At 32.8% G+C, this 21,339-nt stretch overlaps 1 protein-coding gene across 1 annotated transcript in view; it reads right to left on the bottom strand.

The window, feature by feature from the left end:
* magu (SPARC related modular calcium binding-like protein magu) overlaps window positions 1–21,075 on the bottom strand; it is a 45,462-nt gene extending 24,387 nt beyond the window's left edge. The window contains exons 1-5 of the mRNA XM_088271345.1: window positions 20,672–21,075; window positions 14,973–15,132; window positions 5,870–5,923; window positions 3,845–4,038; window positions 1,794–1,908 (exon numbers count right to left, since the gene is read on the bottom strand). Of these exons, the coding sequence (XP_088127471.1) occupies window positions 1,794–1,908; window positions 3,845–4,038; window positions 5,870–5,923; window positions 14,973–15,132; window positions 20,672–20,773 (625 nt within the window). The 5' untranslated portion in view covers window positions 20,774–21,075. The remainder of the gene's footprint in view (window positions 1–1,793; window positions 1,909–3,844; window positions 4,039–5,869; window positions 5,924–14,972; window positions 15,133–20,671) is intronic.
* Window positions 21,076–21,339: the final 264 nt, after the last annotated feature.

Raw genomic sequence — 21,339 nt, 5'->3', positions numbered from 1 at the left:
TAAGTTAAAAATGTTGATTGGTTAATCTACGGAGACAGCTATAGAGGAAGATGGGGTACATTGACTCACTTTTTTATATTTCGATATAGATGAAGAAGAATATCGTAGTCGTACAGGGGAAAGTGACCAACTAACAAAACGTAAAATGTTCAGGAGGGCCATTTAAGTCACTTTTGCTTAGCAACAAAATAAACATCAATGTAGTTAGTCATTTTTACCAAGTCAATATATTATACTTACAAGTTTAAAATGACTACGATATGGAAGTCTGAATATTTACAGGGCTTACGACCGTCATAGGCTGGTTTAAGTGATCTTTAACAAACAATCTTCGCCTCTACCACATTCATGTATCTCCTCATAAATATTCCCATTCCTGAACTGTCCACTTTCAAGTACTTGATCAAGCAATTTTTCTTCGAACTTCCTCCGCTTTTATTGCCTACCACTTTCACTTCAATCAATTTGAAAACAATGTGTTCGTTTAATCCGTAAAAGCGTTTTTATTAAGGAATAGATTTTATCTTAATTAAATCGCATTAATCAGCCATGTCACATTTGATTGCATAATAAATTTTCTTAAATTATAATTTAAATACATATTATAGAAAATACAGTTAATTATATAAATATATATATATATATATATATATATATATATATATATATATATATATATATATATATATATATATATATATATATATATATATATATATATATATATATATATATATATATAAAATGTCCCCTCGGCATAAAAAAACTCAGTAAGGGTACATTACCGTAATCTGTAATTTGTAATTTTGTATATGATGATAAGAAATAAATAAACATGATTTCACGAACAATGTATCAATGTACCCCGACTTCCCGTGCATACTTTTTACTGCGTAGTGATATATTGGCTCTGAGATCATCACTAGATACGTTCAAAGAGTCCATTGTTGGCATTACCAAATGCACAAAAAATGTGTGTGTGTATAATAATTACAAGTCAGTCAATGGACTGCTTTGTGAATGGTGAATAGTGCGCTGCAGTGGCGTGCACAGAAAATGAATTAGAGTAAGCAATAGAGGTAGGCAGCAAGGTAAGCTGGTACTGGTTAGTAAGGTAGGGTAGGTACTGGTTGCGTTTTTATATGTCACGCGGGTAAGTTTGGATAGGCGCTGCATTCTGCCTCTATGGAAGGCACGCCCCTGGTGCGCTGAAATTAGTTATAGTGAATAAAAACCTAAAACGAAAGCTTAACTGTCGGTACACGATGGAGTACACAAGTGCCCTAACGCACGGATGTGAAGCATGGAGTTGGCAAAATAAGAATGAAAGACCACTGAATGTACTTGAAATGCGATCCCTCAGACGAATGGGCGGCAAGACGATGTATGGTAGATGTTCGAACGGTGGAATAAGGAGAGAGTGCAAGGCTGAGATGAGCGTTATCCACAAAATTAAGAAAGTTGTGTCGAGATGGTTTGGACATGTGGAACGAATGAGTGGGGAAAGAACGGTGAAACAAATTGAGGCAAATGTAGTTGGAAAATGAAGCATAAGAAGTAGGCCAGTTCGAGGCGATACCGAGAAGACTCGACAGGATAAGATCAACCAATATAATATCTGGTGGTGTCAAAATTCTTATGTTTGTATCATTAGATGTTTGGACGCGAAGGAAGCTAGGAGTGTATGTGTCAGGACAGAAGAATGTAGCGTTCCATTCTCTCTGCTTACCCCTGCAGAGAAATGGCGTAACGGTAGTAGTAGTAGTAGAAGTAGTAGATAAATATGTACATACAAATATTTCCTTGCTGAGAGATGCAGACAACCCATTCCTTCTTGGAAATGGTCGAATCCCCATCCGTGTCACATATCCTTCCGAAATTTCGTGCGCATCGTCTTGGCTGAACAACCTGAAAGCAAAATAGTTTTAATAAACACATTCAACACGTTGATCCGGCCCATCAACCGATGGCCGATTACGCATTACCTAAGGATAAATATGTACACTATTTTAAACATACTCAGATGTGGAACGAATGGGTGAGAAAAGAACGGTAAAACAAATTTATCAGGCGAATGTAATTGGAAAAAGGGGGCAGAGGAAAACTTGTCACGATCAGGTGTGCCAAATACTTGAAAGCGGTCAGGAGTCTAAATAATCGGCGGGTATGTATGAGGAGATGCATGAACGTGGAAAAGGCGAAGAATGTTTGCAAAGACAGAGTTATATGGCTTTCCACTCTCTCTGCCTACCCCTGCGGAGAAGCGGCGTAATGGTTTTTTAGTTACTTAGTTACATCATATTAAAACTAAACTTTCCAACTACATTCACTTTCTTCACAAGTTCATTCCTCACTCATGTCCAAACCGTTTATGTTATCAGTGCAAATAATTGTAATTTCCATATCCTTTTTAATTCCTGACTGAAATTACGTCGTTTTCCTCTCCAAAAATAACAAAAAACACGCAACACTAACTTAAAAAAAACGTAAACGTAAAAACACGCGACACCAATGCTAAAAATTAGGAAATTGATAAATCAGCATGAAACGAGTACATCGAATACGATTGACAAAACTGTAAAGCGTTTTACTCAATAAATCAGCGCGATAAACCAAGAGATAGTTATTTATTGATTTGGCGTTTAATTTGTAGAAAATTTATGTATTAATTTTAATTAACAAACCAACCTTATATCTTCACCGCCGCTAAACATATCTAAATATATTATATTTGTACATCATCTCTCTCTATGTTAACGCTTGCATGATGCGTTATTGATAAACCAACAATTTTAATACCTACAATAATTTTAATAATCTACATATATAAATTCTTAAAAATAATATTACTAAAAATTGTAATTTTAAAATTATTAATGAACAAACCAACCTTATATCTTCACCACTGCTAAACATATCTAAATATTTTTTAATAGATTTATATTATCCACTGACACTTCGTGATGGAATTGCATTTTTAATTTTATTATTAGATTAAAAACCAATATTTTTAGCTTTTCCACTTTTTTTATTTGACCAGCGACCGGGTTTCGTCGTTACCGACATCATCAGACTGGTGAGAGGCTATACAAATTGTTATGTTATATATAAAAGAAGGCAGGAGTTGATAACCATGATTTGATATAATTTTATTGAGAAATTAATTTCTCAATAAAATTATATCAAATCATGGTTACCTATCAACTCCTGCCTTCTTTTATATATATCATAACAATTTGTATAGCCTCTCACCAGTCTGATGATGTCGGTAACGACGAAACCCGGTCGCTGGTCAAATAAAAAAAAGTGGAAAAGCTAAAATTGGTTTTCAATCTAATAATAAAATTATATCTAAATATAATATTATTGTACATCATCTCTCTATGTAAACGCTTGCATGGCATTTTCAAACGAATGTGAAGATTGAATGGACTTACCTTACATAGCTACACAATTCTAGGTACTAAGTTAATAGTTTTAATTTGTGCATTAATTATTTACGGAAGACTACAATAGTTAATGGGGCACGTAGGTACGTATACTTATATTCACTATCGGGGAAAGGAAGCATTTATTGTATTTATGGTATTGTGGTACCATTAATGAATTCAACCATAAAATACAACTTAGGAGACTCAAAAAATCAGTATTTGATTTAACATTTGATACATAAATTAAAATGGAGTTCTACAAATTAAACGCCAAATCAATAAATAAATTCATGAATTATTGTGTTAAATTTCTAAATAAAATATAAATCTGATCCAATGGGAGTACTACAAGGTGATTAATGGGAACGGATAGGGTCAGGGATGTTCAAAATGAAATGTAACGACGCACTTACTTTCTTGAGTAGGCGTCGAAGTTGACGATATTCCGGTTCGTTGAGGAGGCCATTGGCGTCCGCGTCTATGACAGAGAACTTCCAATCCAGTACGACCGAGTCTTCCGCCACTTTACTCTTGGACCTCTCGTACTCCGCCTTGAAGATGTTCAGCAGGTTGTTGCTGAAGTCTATTCTGTCAGGTCTACTGCATCCTAAATTATCAAATTATGCCTTTCAAACTATATTTATGAAAAATAAATTTCAAATTAATTCATAATTTTGACATTATTTTATTTATTGTTTCAGCATTCACACGTCGTCGAAACTGTATAAGAAATACACTCGTTTTTTACCACTTGAGTTTATTTAATTACGATATTATTTTTATAAAATAGGTTATTTATTTAGACCTGAAGATGGAAACGTAGCTTCCGAAACTAGTCGAAATAATAAAATAAACTCAAGTGGTAAAAAACAATGTTTTTCATTTACAATTTTGACATTATATATATATATATATATATATATATATATATATATATATATATATATATATATATATATATATATATATATATATATATATATATATATATATATATATATATATATATATATATATATATATATATATATATATATATATATATATATATATATATATATATATATATATATATATATATATATATATATATATATATATATATATATATACCTTCTGGCACGGAATAACTATATCATCAAAATAACTATATCATCAGACTGGTGAGGCTAGATAAAATGCAATGTTAAATACACAACAAATTCTAGTACACATCTAGTAAAGGAAGAAAATTAGATTAGAAATCCTTGAAATACATAGATTTAAAAATTGCCCGAATAAAGAAATATTAAATGACCAAGGCAAGCATCCATTAAACTTTACTATACCCAATCAATACACAGACAATAGGTACTTAAATGTCATGTCGATAAGAAATAACTGCGGGAATATTTTGTTACATTTCACAGAAAACAGGACTTCCCCATACTAATTTGCGGTAGAAGAGATCGTCAACAAATAGCTAATTTAGATACACAATCCATTTCTAAAATTAAAAAAAATCAAATCATACTTAAAACCTTTACCATAAGTTACATTTAATTACTATTATATTACTATACTTCAATTTCAAACACATTCAATTTGACAGATAAAAAAATCATGGTCACCTCACACCAGTGCACTGGTGTGAGGTGCAGTGGTGGTGTATATAATATTTTGTCTAACCTCACACCAGTCTGATGATGATGATAGTTACATAAACAAATAACAAATTGAACCTAAAACGTGACGCGTGTTTGTATTTCACGCTCCATTCTAGTCTAATTATGGAAATTTCACTTCAAAAATCCCATATAGGGGTAAGTATACGATATAATATAATATAAAATACGGTATGAAACTAATTTTTTTAACTCCAAACTAGAAAATTGTCGAGTAAAAAATATTAATTATTTAGGAAAATATTTCATGTATACAGGGTGTCCCATAATCTTACTATTCCTTTTAAGGGATGTTAGGCCAGCTTATTACTTAACAAAAAAAAATAAAATATGACCTCAGTAATCGTGCCTTAGTTTTCCAGATATTTCCACTTTTATGAGTTTCCTGAACATCTACGCCTTAGATTAGTTTACAGTTTTTGAGTGCCAGTTTTTCAATTTTTAATATTTTAGGATTCTAATTTTTGTTTCATAATACTGAATAAGTATTCTATTGACCACAGTTCAAATATTACCAATACTGGTTTGCCTTGGCGGAAAAAAATATTAATGCCCGGTCAATGATTTAAAAATAATTTTTAGGTGACTTTGACTCTTCACCATGAAAAAAATATATGACGCTAACCTGCCAAGTTATTTTAAAAAGTTTATATCATTTCATTCATTCAAGTCAAACTGACTGATAAATGAATGCATTTTTTTTTTCTCAAAATTCAAAAGTCGGTTAAACGTACAACAATATTAAGTTCATTTAAAAAAATATAAAACACGTACCTTTTTTATTTCTATGTCCTCTTAATGGTGACCGTCTCTTGGTATAAGACTTTTCTGTAACAATGTACATAAAATAGGATATATATTTAGATTTTTTTATGGAAATATATATTTATTTATTGGTTAATATTTAGCAATATGTTTGTCAATCGTGGTAATATTAGTGTATAAATAAAGATCACTTAAACCAGCCATTGACTTAACAGCTCAGTTGATACCCAGACTTCCATAGCCTTAATGTGAGTGTCTCCAAATACTTGTTCACAAAAATTGGATTATCTCCAATTACAGGAGTTATTTTCATATTATTTTTTGACATCTCATCATTCATCTTTGATGAGATGTCAAAAAAAAATCATTTGTGTGAGTAACTTAACTTTGTGTCAGTTGTGGTCCCGTGGTCAGTCAGATTTCTCGGTTCGAACCCACTCTACCACAATTTGATACATATTTCTAATAACGAGCCGCTTAGCCTCACATAAAAAGGATGAATTCGGAATATTTGTGTAAATAATAAAACACAAATATTTCTTTTATATAAAAAGAAATAACTACCAACCCCTATGTTAGGGTAAAATCCGGCATTTGTGAATACGTATTCGGCACACAAAATTTTGTTAGTGTAACCATATACATTTCTCTCACTCCTTTCAAGAACGTCATAAATAAAATAAAAACTTGATTTTTCAGGAGAACGTTTTTAAAGTTTAAAAATATAATACATGTATTAAAAATAAATATCAAGCCACTTAATGAACTTTCTACTGTGCAACAGATCTTTTTAGGTAAAACCTGAAGGTTTTGTCTCAATTTGAAAAATATTTAATATATTTAAAAAAATAATTAAACAATACATTTTCTTCAAAATGCAAAAACAAAACTTTCTGCCCTGTAGCGGATAAATATTAAGTTGAAAATATGCCGCTTTTGCTGGGATATAGTACATTTTCTGGGCATTCCGAAAACATGCACAACTGAAAATTGTCGATTTTTGATTTATGACGTTCTTGAAAGGAGTGAGCGATTTGTGGTCGTGATTTTATCAATATAAAAACTGCCGTACTAAAAATAAGCAGTTATCACTTATCTTTATTATATTATATGTAAAGTATTTAGGTAGATATAAAAACAAATTCTACTATTTAAATTGCCACCAAGATTTTATGTTTTTTTGTCAAGTCAACATAGAGGAAGAAGAATTTCTGTCTGGGCATTTACACGTATGGGCATTTACACGGGGCCTTTTACCGTCATAGGCCGGTTTAAGTGATCGCTTTACACACGTGTAACATTCACCAAGTTTACCCATGATTGACAACCACACTACTCAAATTATTTCAACTTGTAATTATATTGATCAATTTCTAAACCAACTGTAATATTTCACTGGAGACATCTATGATACGATGAGAGAAGCTTTTTATTTAGAAGAAGTTCTTTTTTTTCACTCATTTTCTTAAATTTTCACTCATGAATTACATGAAATTATAGTCACTTTAAACATAAAGAGTAAATCCACTCACGAGTGGGCATAGGCTATGAAACTTAAAAAGTTGAGGCCTAAGTAGGGTTATGATAAACGGTGTTGCATAAGCCGTAGCCAGATTTCAGAGCCACTCGGGTGTTAATTTAGGTAGGAATTTAAAAAAAAAACATATTTTTTTAAAATTCCTAATCGCCGTTTTCAAGCATTTGACATACCTGATTGTGCCAAGTTTTCCTCGGTCTTCCTAAGCTTCTTTTGCAACTTCATTTGCCTTATAATTTAGTTAAGCCATTCTTTCTTCACTCATACGTTCCACATGTCCAAACAATCTCAACACACTTTTCTTAATTTTATCGATAGTGCTTTTCTCACCCTTGCCTTGCTTATATGTACATAGAGTACGTTAAATCCTCCTGAGTGGTGATACCCCAATTTCTAGGGATGTTCCATCAATATTATATTCACTTCGTTCTTTGAAAAAATACATTTATAATTGTATTAAATATTTTATTCAATTTTAGTATGGAATGTTTCTATACGATCATATTCCAGTAAATACACTAACAACATGTAGTCATAATTTCTAAAATGATAAAGCTAAATGCATTGAAACTATAAAATTTTGTATTAATTGTTATCATTATATTGTTGGTAAATAAAAATAAAACTTGACACTGGCAGAAACATCCTTTCACCGGGTGACTGCCAAATAAATAAAATAAAAAATAAAATACACTTTACTAAGATTTTTGTGATATTTTTTTCTAAAATTTCTACGACAATTACCGTACAAAGTTATTTTGTGATGGGTACGTTAATTACCCTCATTATTTATATTCTAATTAAATTTACCATTAATTAATTTAAAATAAGCATTATCGATAAAATTAAGGAAGGTGTGTTGAGATGGACATGTTAAACGTATGAGTGAGGAAAGAACGGTTAGACAAATTTACGACGCGAATGTAGTTGGAAAAAGAAGCAGAGGAAGACCGAGGAAAACTTGGCACAATCAGGTATGTCAAATACTTGAAAGCGGTCGGGTCAGGAGTCGTTATAATCGCCAGGTATGTATGAGGATATGCATGAATGTAGAAGAGGCGAAGAATGTTTGTAAAGACAGAGTGGTGTGGCGTTCGATTCTCTCTGCCTACCCCTGCGGGGAAGCGGCATGATGGTTAGTTAGTTAGTTATTTTAAAATATATTACATATATATGTCACGTTTTTTTAACATCAATAAAAAAGTAAAGCGTTTATAAAGAATCGGCACACTTTTTGATGTTTTTTCCAACATTAAAAAAATATACGTTTATAAAATATATCTATATTGTTTTTATATAATCGATTTGTTCAATAGTAACTGGAAAAACTTAATAATAATAATTATGCTTAATTAAGATAAATTACTTGTAAGGGTTTATTTCATAAAACTGTAGTAAAATGATTTGAGATGCAACGTTTTATTACAGGTCAGTCATTTTCATTATATGAAAAGCTTCGTTTTGTTACACGTCGCATGAGTCCAATGCACCCTATCCTACATGAAAAGCTTCGTTTTGTTACACGTCGCATGAGTCCAATGCACCCTATCCTACATGAAAAGCTTTGTTTTGTTACACGTCGCATGAGTCCAATGTACCCTATCGTACACGAAAAGCTTGGTTTTGTTACACGTCGCATGAGTCCAATGCACCCTATCCTACATGAAAAGCTTCGTTTTGTTACACGTCGCATGAGTCCAATGCACCCTATCCTACATGAAAAGCTTCGTTTTGTTACACGTCGCATGAGTCCAATGTACCCTATCGTACACGAAAAGCTTGGTTTTGTTACACGTCGCATGAGTCCAATGCACCCTATCCTACATGAAAAGCTTCGTTTTGTTACACGTCGCATGAGTCCAATGCACCCTATCCTACATGAAAAGCTTCGTTTTGTTACACGTCGCATGAGTCCAATGCACCCTATCCTACATGAAAAGCTTCGTTTTGTTACACGTCGCATGAGTCCAATGCACCCTATCCTACATGAAAAGCTTCGTTTTGTTACACGTCGCATGAGTCCAATGCACCCTATCCTACATGAAAAGCTTCGTTTTGTTACACGTCGCATGAGTCCAATGTACCCTATCGTACACGAAAAGCTTGGTTTTGTTACACGTCGCATGAGTCCAATGCACCCTATCCTACATGAAAAGCTTCGTTTTGTTACACGTCGCATGAGTCCAATGCACCCTATCCTACATGAAAAGCTTCGTTTTGTTACACGTCGCATGAGTCCAATGCACCCTATCCTACATGAAAAGCTTCGTTTTGTTACAGGTCGCATGAGTCCAATGCACCCTATCCTACATGAAAAGCTTCGTTTTGTTACACGTCGCATGAGTCCAATGCACCCTATCCTACATGAAAAGCTTCGTTTTGTTACACATCGCATGACTCCAATGCACCCTATCCTACATGAAAAGCTTCGTTTTGTTACACGTTGCATGAGTCCAATGTACCCTATCGTACACGAAAAGCTTGGTTTTGTTACACGTCGCATGAGTCCAATGCAGACTATCGTACGCGAAACGCTTTGTTTTGTTACATTCCAGTTGACCAATTATATGTTACTTATATACTAAAACGATATATTATATAATTATCAACCTTTTTACATACTTAAATAGTCTAACTATGATATTATGTAAAATTGCAATATTATGTACCGTAGAACGGGGCTACTTGAACTTTGATGTGTTACTTGAGCCCAGTATAAAAAAAATCTGTATTTGGTCTACAATAATGAACGTATCGACATGATTCATTGTTTCCCTGACAGGTGACACTTGATGTCACGATACTTCGATCGATACCACGATTTAAATCAAATAAAATGTACTGGGCTCAAGTAACACACCAAAGTTCAAATAGCCCCGTTCTACGGTACGCAATATTATTTATTTCAATAATTTTAAAGATTGTCTTATTCTTAAATGTCAATTATTTTTAGAACGCCCTTGTAAATTTATTGAGAGGAGAGAACGTTGAATTTCTTTACGCGTCAGTCGGAAACCTTATTCTACCTACATTAATAATACGTATAATGTTATTACCCATTACTTATAGCTTATAGCTGCAGTGGAAAGCAACTTGTTTTGCGGCGAGACATGCGTAACTTGGAAGGGCTTAACGTGTCTACGTACATACCAGCGGTGAGCCGTGTTTTTCAATTTATTTTTGCAAGATGTAGTGTCCGCCTCCGTAGTGTAATGGTCAGCACGCTCGGCTGCCGTTCTGGAGGTCCCGGGTTCGATTCCCAAGGGGGGTAAAGTAAATATAAGTGATTTTTTCACTGTCATATTTATTCAATATTACCCTGGACTGGTACCTGAAGCGGAGGGCTGATCACCTTTCCTTCATGTGTAAACGATCAAGATAACACTACGTTTAAATGACGCAGTGCCCTATGCACCATTGGGGTGCGGATAAGGGTTTTTATTATTAGATGTAGACATCCTCAATTTTTTCAAGGGACTTTTCCGATTATGACCATGCATTGCCTTAGCCGTTGTCACTATTCTCCTATTCCGAACTACGATTCCTTATTTATTGTAAATGCAGTTATTTGGTAGAAATCCATTTTTAATTTTTTGGTAATATATCCGAAATTAATACCCACCGCTGAAATACCCACCATTATGCTAGATCTAATAATATTTCATAATAGCAATTATTGTAAGTATATGATGACATTTTACAAATATTCAAGTCAGTTTGATAATTTTTAATAAATGTTTTACTTAGTAAATACCACTATTTCTTAAAATCTCCTGTGACACGTGTTTCGATGCATTCCGCGTCATTTTCAAACACCGTATGGAAAATGATGCGGAATGCATCGAAACACGTGTCACAGTAGATTTTTAGAAATAGTGGTATTTACTAAGTAAAACATTATTTCAAAATGGATAGATTTTACCACAAAGTGACTGCCGAATCAATTAATGAAACAGTTTGATAATGTCTTGATAAGTCGAAACACTAACCATCACGACGCTTACCCGAAGGGGTAGGGAGATAGAATAGAACGCCACACCACTCTGTCTCTCATACATACCACTGACCACTTTAAATATATATATATATATATATATATATATATATATATATATATATATATATATATATATATATATATATATATATATATATATATATATATATATATATATATATATATATATATATATATATATATATATATATATATATATATATATATATATATATATATATATATATATATATATATATATATATATATATATATATATATATATATATATATATATTTTTTTTTTTTTTCTATTTATTTATATACATTTATTTAAATCACAATTTATACATATTTAGAACTTTTTTTTGCAGAGACCCACCAAGCCACCTTGTGTGTCTTGTCTAAATGTACCTAACATAATCGGCGATGTATAAGAAGTGGCGTGCACAGAGAACTAATAAAGGTAGGCAATAGAGGTAGGTAGTAGTAAGGGTAAGCTGGTACTACTTAGTAAGATAGTAGGTGGGGTAGGTACTGGTTGCGTTTTTATATGTCACGCGGGTAAGTTAGGAAAGGCACTGCTTTTCTGCCTATATAAAAGGCACGCCCCTGTGTATAAGCAATGCATTACAGGATTTAATAAAAGTGATGTACAAGGTTGGCGTTACTAATACTTGTATTACGCATACCCGCAAACGTTAGTTTGTGACAAGTGAACGCGGCTATCTCGACCAATTTAAATGTTGCGCTTGTTTTAAAATGATCGAAAATCAACAAAAAAATAAAAACGGTAAACGTCGATTTAGATTTATGAGGACATACAAAGCAAAATATTGAGTATTTTTTGGTATTAAAAATTTTAATGCTGAAATTGATTCGTCTGTGAAGGAATATCTTATATCAGAAAGCAACTGTATTAACACACTAAGGACGGGTGCTTTTTTACGCCTGCGACGGGATTTTATGATTGCGCATAAATAGTTTGGACTTTAACAAAGAGATTTGTACATAATTTTTAAATGGAAAAATTCCTTCCATTCTGAATTAGGAATGATGCTGGCACATACGGTAAAAATACACTTCACCTCCTTAAGCATCAATCGACCGAACGGGTAAAAATACCTTTCCCGTCCTTAGGGCGATTGTCCACTACCCGGAATTTGACCGTCCGGCAGTCCGGTTTTAAAAAATGAAAGCGACTACGACAGTTTAGCGTGATCGAATTTAAGCGCAGCGTATTCAAGCACCGATCAAGAGCACCGATCCGAAAAAAGATGGACAAAAGCACAAGCCAATCCAAGCCAATCGTCGTTTTAAAACGCTAACTGACGTGCCGCACGGTAAAATTCTGTGTAATTCCGTGTAGTGGACAAACGCCCTTAGTGTGTTTTAAGACAATCAAAAATTATTGCAATATTACACTTTGTCATGAATTTTTTTATAATAAATACCATTTTTGAAGTGATGTCCACTGCCATCAATTTCAATCACCATTATCCATTCTTGCAAACAAGGTAGGCCCTTAGGGCGAACAACTGAACTAGCCCTTCAAGCCCAAATCATTTTCAATAATAATAATATATTAAGATATTTTTATTGTAGTATGTTTTATATTTCCGTTTTCTTTTTTTAAATTTTAAACTTGTAATTTGCGAGATTCGGAGTTTTAAATTTTTTTGTTTTACGATTTGATTATTTATCATTTTGCTTTTTTGAGTGAGTAAGTCTAAAAGTGATATTGCGATTTGTACACAATTTTGTAAAAGCACGTTTGGCATTTTCATAAAATATAACACTCAAATCATTAAAAAATATGTATAACATCATTTCCGCTGTTTCCATTTTATTACTACATCAATCAAGATCTCCTGATAAATTGTTAAGAATAAAACGTAGTCTTTTAATATGTATATTAATTACTAACTAAAGATATGTGTGTAAGTGTGTATTTTTTTGCGACACGATACAAAATATATAATTTATTGGTAGCTCTACTGAAAATGGTCTTTTAGTTACAATTTAAACCTGCTTTATATACTATTTTCTTGTTCGTAAATTGTAATTTTAAGTACATATACAATATGTTTGTAGGTACATTCGCACATTGCGTGTATAGAGATGCCAGCATAAACATTTCATGTCGGACATGCCGTACTGAATAAAATGTATTCGCATTGAATCATGCATAATGTATTTAGTCCTTTAGCGATAGTGGATAGCCTCACTAAGTTTTTTTTTTTAATTTTAAAATCCCTTCGAAGTATTTGTCTATGTAATTCCAGGAATTACGGAAACGGTTCATTTATATTATTTAATCAATATCCCAATCGATATTTTCAATGTTATAACGTGAGACTGATTATCTTTCAGGTAAAAAGGCTTAATGAGTATGTATAACAATTAGTAATGCAATGTAATAAACGCTATCATTTTAAGATGCGCCGTTTCTTGATACTGCGCGCGGCAGCAGTCCCGACACGCTACTATGTATCGTACAACGCATTTTTTATTTAAAATACTTGCTATTAATAATTGTGCTATCATTAATTTATTATTCTTTGGGCTTGCAAAATACGGAAAAAAATGTTAACGGAATGCTAGTAAATCATATAATAACACCGATACAAGTACATAAATGCACTGAGTGACGATTTAAAAAATAACGCTACCTCAATATCACTAGGTGAGGTGTCTTCTGTAAAAGTCCCGGTTTTTGCCAGAGAATTATGGCCTAGTCTAGTCAAATGGACCCAGAACACCATGCATTATATTTTCGCTATTAAATGTTTCACTAAAGCATAATTCGCGGAGCGTCATTTCAACGCGGCATATTGTGTAAATGTTCATTGTTTATAGTATCTTTCGACTTTATAGTACCATGACTCAAATTGACAAAATTTTTAATATTATCCAATAAAATTTGGTAGACAAAATTTGGTTCCACAATTGCGATGACGATACTAAACATTTTTTACAGATAAATAAAACATTACGACAGTTTCTGTTTCCTTTATATTATTCGAGGCATAGACAATGTTGAAAAATCAGAAAAAAGTGCCGAACCTACCGCGATAAATATAATAATATTATTTACATTATTTATTGATTTGGCGTTTAATTTGTAGAACTCCATTTTAATTTATGTATTAATTTTAAATCAAACACAGATTTTTTGAGTCAACTAAGTTGTATTTTATTAACAAAAACACATAAAAAATTATATTGTGACAATTGTTTCGCCTTGTTAGGGCATTATCAAACGAATGTGAAGATCAAATGGACTACGGTCCTTATGTAGCTATACAATTCTAAGTGACAGTTTTAACACGTGCAGCAATAATTTTTGGGAGACAACAGTAGCTAATGGGGGATATAAATTTTTATGTGTTTTTGTTAATAAAATACAACTTAGTAGACTCAAAAAATCTGTGTTTGATTTAAAATTAATACATAAATTATTTACATTTATATACAATAGTATGCACTTTTAAAAATGTAGCTTTGGCTTGTGATTTTTGTTGTTCATTGTATCAATCAATTGTTGAAATATACAAGTAAACGAAAATGTTACATACCTACACACGAATCTTTCAGGATGTAGGGAATGGGCAATCCCTCACACTTCAACTTGATAAATAAACATCTCGACACGAACGTTAGATTTTTCTTCTCGCACGCTTCCTTTCTGCTTTCCTCGTCCGAGAGACAAGTGGCCATATGAGACTCGCATTCCGCCTGAAAAGAGAAACGAAAAACATTATGTTATAATTATATAAAAAAATAACCATATATATAAATATATATATATATATATATATATATATATATATATATATATATATATATATATATATATATATATATATATATATATATATATATATATTATTTGATTTAATATAGTTTCGCTGTTCCTCTCCAAAAAAGAGACTGAGCTCTTATGCTTGCAGAGGGACTTACACTCCAGGTTTATTGTTTTATTAAATTAATGAAATATAAAATAGCCTTTTTCTTTTTTTATATATATATTTTAAAGGTTTACAAGTAATGGGAGTTTATTGGATGTATTTAATTCCTAAATATTTGAAATTTTGTTAAAATTGTTTTGTACCTATGTATTACATATTGGAGTAGCAAAATCATTTTGGAATCTCGATGATAAACTTTTTTAAATTCAAATATTTGTCACCCTTAATTATATAGTCAATGCATCTCAAGACAAATTCGCAAAATCCAACATATCACGCGGCTCTACGGACAAAATTAAAAAAGGTAGATAGCTACACATGAATTTAAATGGAGATTTCTCAATTATACATAAATTTGGTTTAAGCAAGTGCTTGCTTCGCAAATTCGCTAATGTCTTAAAATGTGACAATGTTTTCAGCTGACCAACATTCAATCAATAAAGTCCGCAAAATAATAATTTCATTAATTTCGCGTCATTTCACATCATCTTTGAATCTAACTCAATATAATACTAAAAACGTATAAAATGTAACGAAAGACGTTTAATACATTTTGATTTGAAATGCGATATTTCAGAATACAGCCAGTGGTGACTCATAATACTATATATAACTCAATCTTTTATATTTTTATTTGGAGAAATAAAATAACTAACTTTAGCGTACCACAAAAGTGAGTGGATGAAAAAACAAAGTTATTTTATTTATTCAAATAATATATTATAATGATCCACAATCTTAGTGCTTTAAATGTTCTAAAAATATTTTATTTAAATGTTATTAGGTAAATACCACTACATCTTAAAATATTATGTCTTTCGATGCATTCACCATCATAAAAAAGCACGGTATATAAACCTTGTTCTAAATTTCAGATTGTGCCATTGGGATATAAAAGTTTAGGGCACTAGATGCTTCTTATTTTTTATCTGTAACACAATAGATTTTAAGAAATAGTGGTATTTACCAAGTAAAATTTAAAAAAAAAGATAAATATTAGAGCAAACTGACTGCAAAATCAACTTGTATTTTTTCAAACGTGTGTTTTTTGTTGTTATTATAAATAACACAAATATTTATATTTCCTTCTTTTTTGTAGAAAACTATCGCCCTAGTTTTATAAGAATGTTACACGATTCCCTGATCTGAGTCTTGCTATGAAACATAATACATATCCGTTTGTATTATTTATATGGAAGAAAAAAGCGACATATGTAAATCTAAAAAATATCCAAATACAGTTAGTATTCGGCTCAACACAGGCCATGCCTAAAGAGCCGTAATACGTATAATAAATGTGTATATGAAATGAATATGTATATTGAATGTATCTATGTATTATGAAAATAAATAAATAAAAATAAATAAAAAATATAAAAAATTGCCCTATCGGCGGCTTGCCATACCACAAGGTTTATACGTATATTTAGTATTCTACAATAATAATAGAACAATCGGCGAGTACATATGAGGAGATGCATTCGGAATGCATGTGGAAGAGGCGAAGATAGTTTGCAAAGACAGATTGGTATGGTTATATTCTCTCCGCCTTCCCCTGCGGATAAGCGGCGCGATAGTTAGTTACCTTTACAATAATAATATAATACGCTTAGTATATAAAAAATAGATTTTAGTACAAAAGAAAGCATTTTTTAATGTGAAGCCTTTGTGAAATATTCATCATATGGTCGCTTTTTCATATTTCCGCCTTTTTTAATGCGATTTTTTTTACTTAAACATGAACTCCGTAACATTCACCGATCTACCCATGTTTGACAACCGCATTTTTCAAATTTCGGAAAGTTGGCTATAAGTATGTATGTTTTCAATTGAAAACATAATCTGGAATTTTCAAATAAAATTTCATCTATGATTGAAATGAGTAGGTTAGCTGAAACCTTCATGAATTGTATGTAATATTCGTTACGTACTCGCAAATTTCCGAATTATTTTACATACGAGACGCCTGAAATATAATACTTAATTTTATTATATTTATTTTTACCTATTTAATTAACATTTAAATAGACTTTTGCTACGTATAAGTGGAGCGAATCCAGCATATGTGAACAAAAATTATGACAAACTCAAAATGCTCGACACTATCGTTCAAAATAAAGTCCCTTATCAGGTAAATACCACTATTTCTTAAAATCTACTGTGACACGTGTTTCGATCATTCCGCATCATTTTCAAACACCATGTGTGAAGCTATTAGCTAATTCTAAATTTTAGAGTTGGGTCCATGGGACGTTGAAAGTTGAAGAGGGGTTAGGAGCTATTTCTTATTTTTATTTATTTATTTTATTAAAATTAAATGTCCGCCTCCGTAGTGTCATGGTCAGCACGCTCGGCTACCGTTCTGGAGGACCCGGGTTCGATTCCCAGGGGGGTTAAGAATAAATATGAGTGATTTTTTCACTGTAATATTTATTCAATATTACCCTGGACTGGTACTTGAAGCGGAGGGCTGATCACCTTTCCTTCATGTGTAAACGATCAAGATAACACTGCGTTTATATGATGCAGTGCCCTATGCACCATTGGGGTGCGGATAAGGGTTTTATTATTTATTTATTATTATTTTATTAAAACAAGAATCAAGGAAAATTAATTATGTTTAAGAAATAATAGTTTTTTGAAAATTCGCTAACCATTTCATAGATAATGATCACAAATTTAACCACAACAACGTAGAAATCCTAAAAATAACTGATACAAAAAGTCATAAACTGCAACATTTAGAAAAAAGTAGAAATTCATAAAAAATAGTTAACCCATAATAAACGATGTGACGATGACTACAGCCTCCTCCTATTGTCTATGTTCCCACTGATAAGAAATAAATTAAATATAAGAGCTTTACTATTTCCTTTTTTATTTTCCGAATCGAATATTCTTAGTTATAATAATAATGATGAATCATTAAAAATAACTCAAATAAATCATAAATTTATTTATGTATTGTCTGTATATCGAGAATGTTAATTTCCCCCTTTGTAAACCTCCCTCCCTTATAACGTTTCTAGGATCGCCACCGGTTTTAATAATTTGTTTTACTCGCTGTATATTCGATCAACAGGGTCGAATCATATTAACCGATTTATCACTTAAAAACTATTAATGAAAGTTATTTTAATACTACCATAACAACATCCTTCCCAAAATAAAGTACCATCTGCTTTGGACAAAATCATTCATTGGCAAATAACTTAAAATAGTTACCGATTATTTAGGCGAATTAATAGAGTTACATTTGAGATGCTTACTACTTTATATTTTACTATATTGTACTCTAAAATAACTTTCCTGGATATCAAATTAAATGGCAATCAAAGAAGGTGATTGATTATTGCAAAGAAAATATTTTTTTAAATGTATATTATACATGAAATGAGAATGGAGGAAAAACACGTGAACATTTGATAGTAAGGTATATTATTAAGTGTTATATTGCGTATAAATTGATGATTAGAAATATGGTAAATTAATGTCTACTAAGAAAACAATTAAAGTTTACTCAAGTATGCGAATGAAGATTTGGAAAAGATGAGGAAAAAAGTATTTTTTACCTGTAGTTTTATTGTTTTTTTTTAAGCATATGTACATATATATCTATATTATGTCTACATACTAGCATCTAACAAATATATTATGTACATATATGACGGAATAGAAATTCTTATATTTGATTTGAATTTTGTACTAACATTTCTTGGTGGTACTGCATTTTATATAAAAAAATAACAACTGAGTTTTCTCCACAATTATTTGACTTGACCAGTGGACCGGGTTTCATCAGACTAATTTCATCAGTGGTCTAGACTAATAATGGTCCGGACTGGTGGTCCAGATTGGTGGTCACCACTAGTTTGATGATGTAGGTAACGACGAAACCCGGTTACTGATCAAATAAAATAAATATCGAAAAAACTATATCTATGGTTGTTAATTTATTATTTCCTTATGTATTCAATCCACCAATACTTTTGAAATATAATATTTACTTTCATTACGGAAAACCGTACAAATTGCAATTTTTTAAAGTAAAAAATAATTTTATTCAACGGAGGATTAGCAAAATATATTTTAACAATATCGTTTACACCGCAAAGGTATCCGGTTTCAAATATAACGATGAATTTAATATTATATTATATTAACATATATATGATATTCTCATTGACCTTGGTATAGTCATTTTTAATACAATAGAGATTGGTATTGAATTTTTTTTAAACAGACTTATAAAATAACATTTTCAACAAACAAAGAAAATACTATAACCATTACCGCGAATTGAATTAGTCCTTCGCTGTTAATGGTCGCATACAGTAGGTAAATGATAATAACAGACTATTCGACGAAACCTGTAATGTAACAGTTACTTTAAACTTTACGGAATGCATTCTCACGATATACCTGCCTGCGCCATATATTTAGTATCAGTATGGGGTGAGTAATTCCAGTTATGTAAAGGGAAATAAGTAAAGAGAGCATCTCGATTTTTACGATTCATGATGTGATGTGTAGGTACTGTGATTAGTAGTACAATCGCGATATTTTCATAACGCATAATCAGTATATACTGCGCTAATTTTCTGTAGAAATAATAATCAAGATGTACTTACTTATGATTTAGAATACATGAAAACACTTTTTAAGTACCTAGCATTTGCCAAGTACTTAATATACAAAGGGCTTTTTAAATCCGCTAATATATTCTGCACCTTATTGTTTATTAGTTGTTTATTTTGTTTATTAATACAGATTAGTATTTTACAAAGATTTTACTAACATCAGAAAAACGCATATGAGAAAGGAATTGTTTGGAAAATGAAATTTGCGCGTTAGAGCGCTTGTGCACTACACGGCATTTTACTGTCCGGCAGTCCGGTTAGCTGAAAAAAACGGATGATTGGATCGTGCTTTTGTCCGTCTTCCTTCGGATCGGTGCACGATCACGGTGCGCGTGAACTCGATCACGCTAATCTGTCGTAGTCGCTTTTTTTTAAAAAACGGACTGCCGGTTAGTAAAATTCAATTTAGTGCACAAGCGCCCTTAGCCTTTTGAAGCATAGAAAAGTGTAGTAAAGCAAAGTGTCCAGGTCCAATGTGTGGCCCCTCCTGGAAGTGCCGGGTGGCCGCGGAGCGTGTGGGCGCGCTGCGTCGGCCAGCCCTCGGACGGAGTCGGCGATTAAAGCGACCTACTCGCCAGCGGACAATGTCCAGCTAGCGGCTAGCGACTGGTCGCAGCAGCGGGAGAGGATGTAGTCAGACCGCTGCAGGGGCGGTGCACAGCCTACCTTAGCAGTCGACAGAGCCGCCAGTCGGCTCGACAAGCAGCACAGGAGCGCCAGCCGGAATACCAACTTTCTCGCGATACTTTTATTATTTAGGCGGCACATCTTTACAAATTATTTTACTACCATGACTTTCTGCGATACCTTGTGAAATTCACTATCGAAGCCGGTTTTTTACCATTATTTATATTTACACTAAACAATATTGTACGTTAGCCGAATCACATAATCGGTCAGGCGCGATGTTTATTGATGTTAAGCAAAAAACGACGAGGAAAAGTCGGGTAAACTAAAGTCGGTACGCTGCGAAGAAGTGTCACCGACGGCAGGCTCGCGGGCAGAGTGGCGGCTGGCGGCGCTGGAGTACACGAGGCGCGACCGGTCCGTTGGGCCGAGGCTTCAACACTGAGTTCGCGACAACAACAGAGGCGGCGCCGGCGGTCGCTCGACCGGGAAGCAAATCCGACGACCGAGTCGAAACTACATTTCTTTCCGCCAGTCCCGGGGCGAGTGCGCGGTCGGGCTGCGCTCCTTGCTGCGCGCCCCGGGCCCCCGGCTGCCCGCTGCCCCGCGCGGGACGTCTGGGTAGACACATCGTCTCGCTCGAGCGTCGCGTTATATTGGAGTCAAGTGGTTAGACCCTAGAACCCTAGGTGAAACTGACACCAGAT

This window comes from Brachycentrus maculatus, unplaced genomic scaffold (genome assembly GCF_059751285.1).
Source record: "Brachycentrus maculatus isolate JH-2025_06_01 unplaced genomic scaffold, ASM5975128v1 h1tg000029l, whole genome shotgun sequence".
NCBI lineage: Eukaryota > Metazoa > Arthropoda > Insecta > Trichoptera > Brachycentridae > Brachycentrus > Brachycentrus maculatus.
The sequence above is the reverse complement of the archived record's forward strand: the minus strand, read 5'-3'. Positions and strand labels throughout refer to the sequence as shown.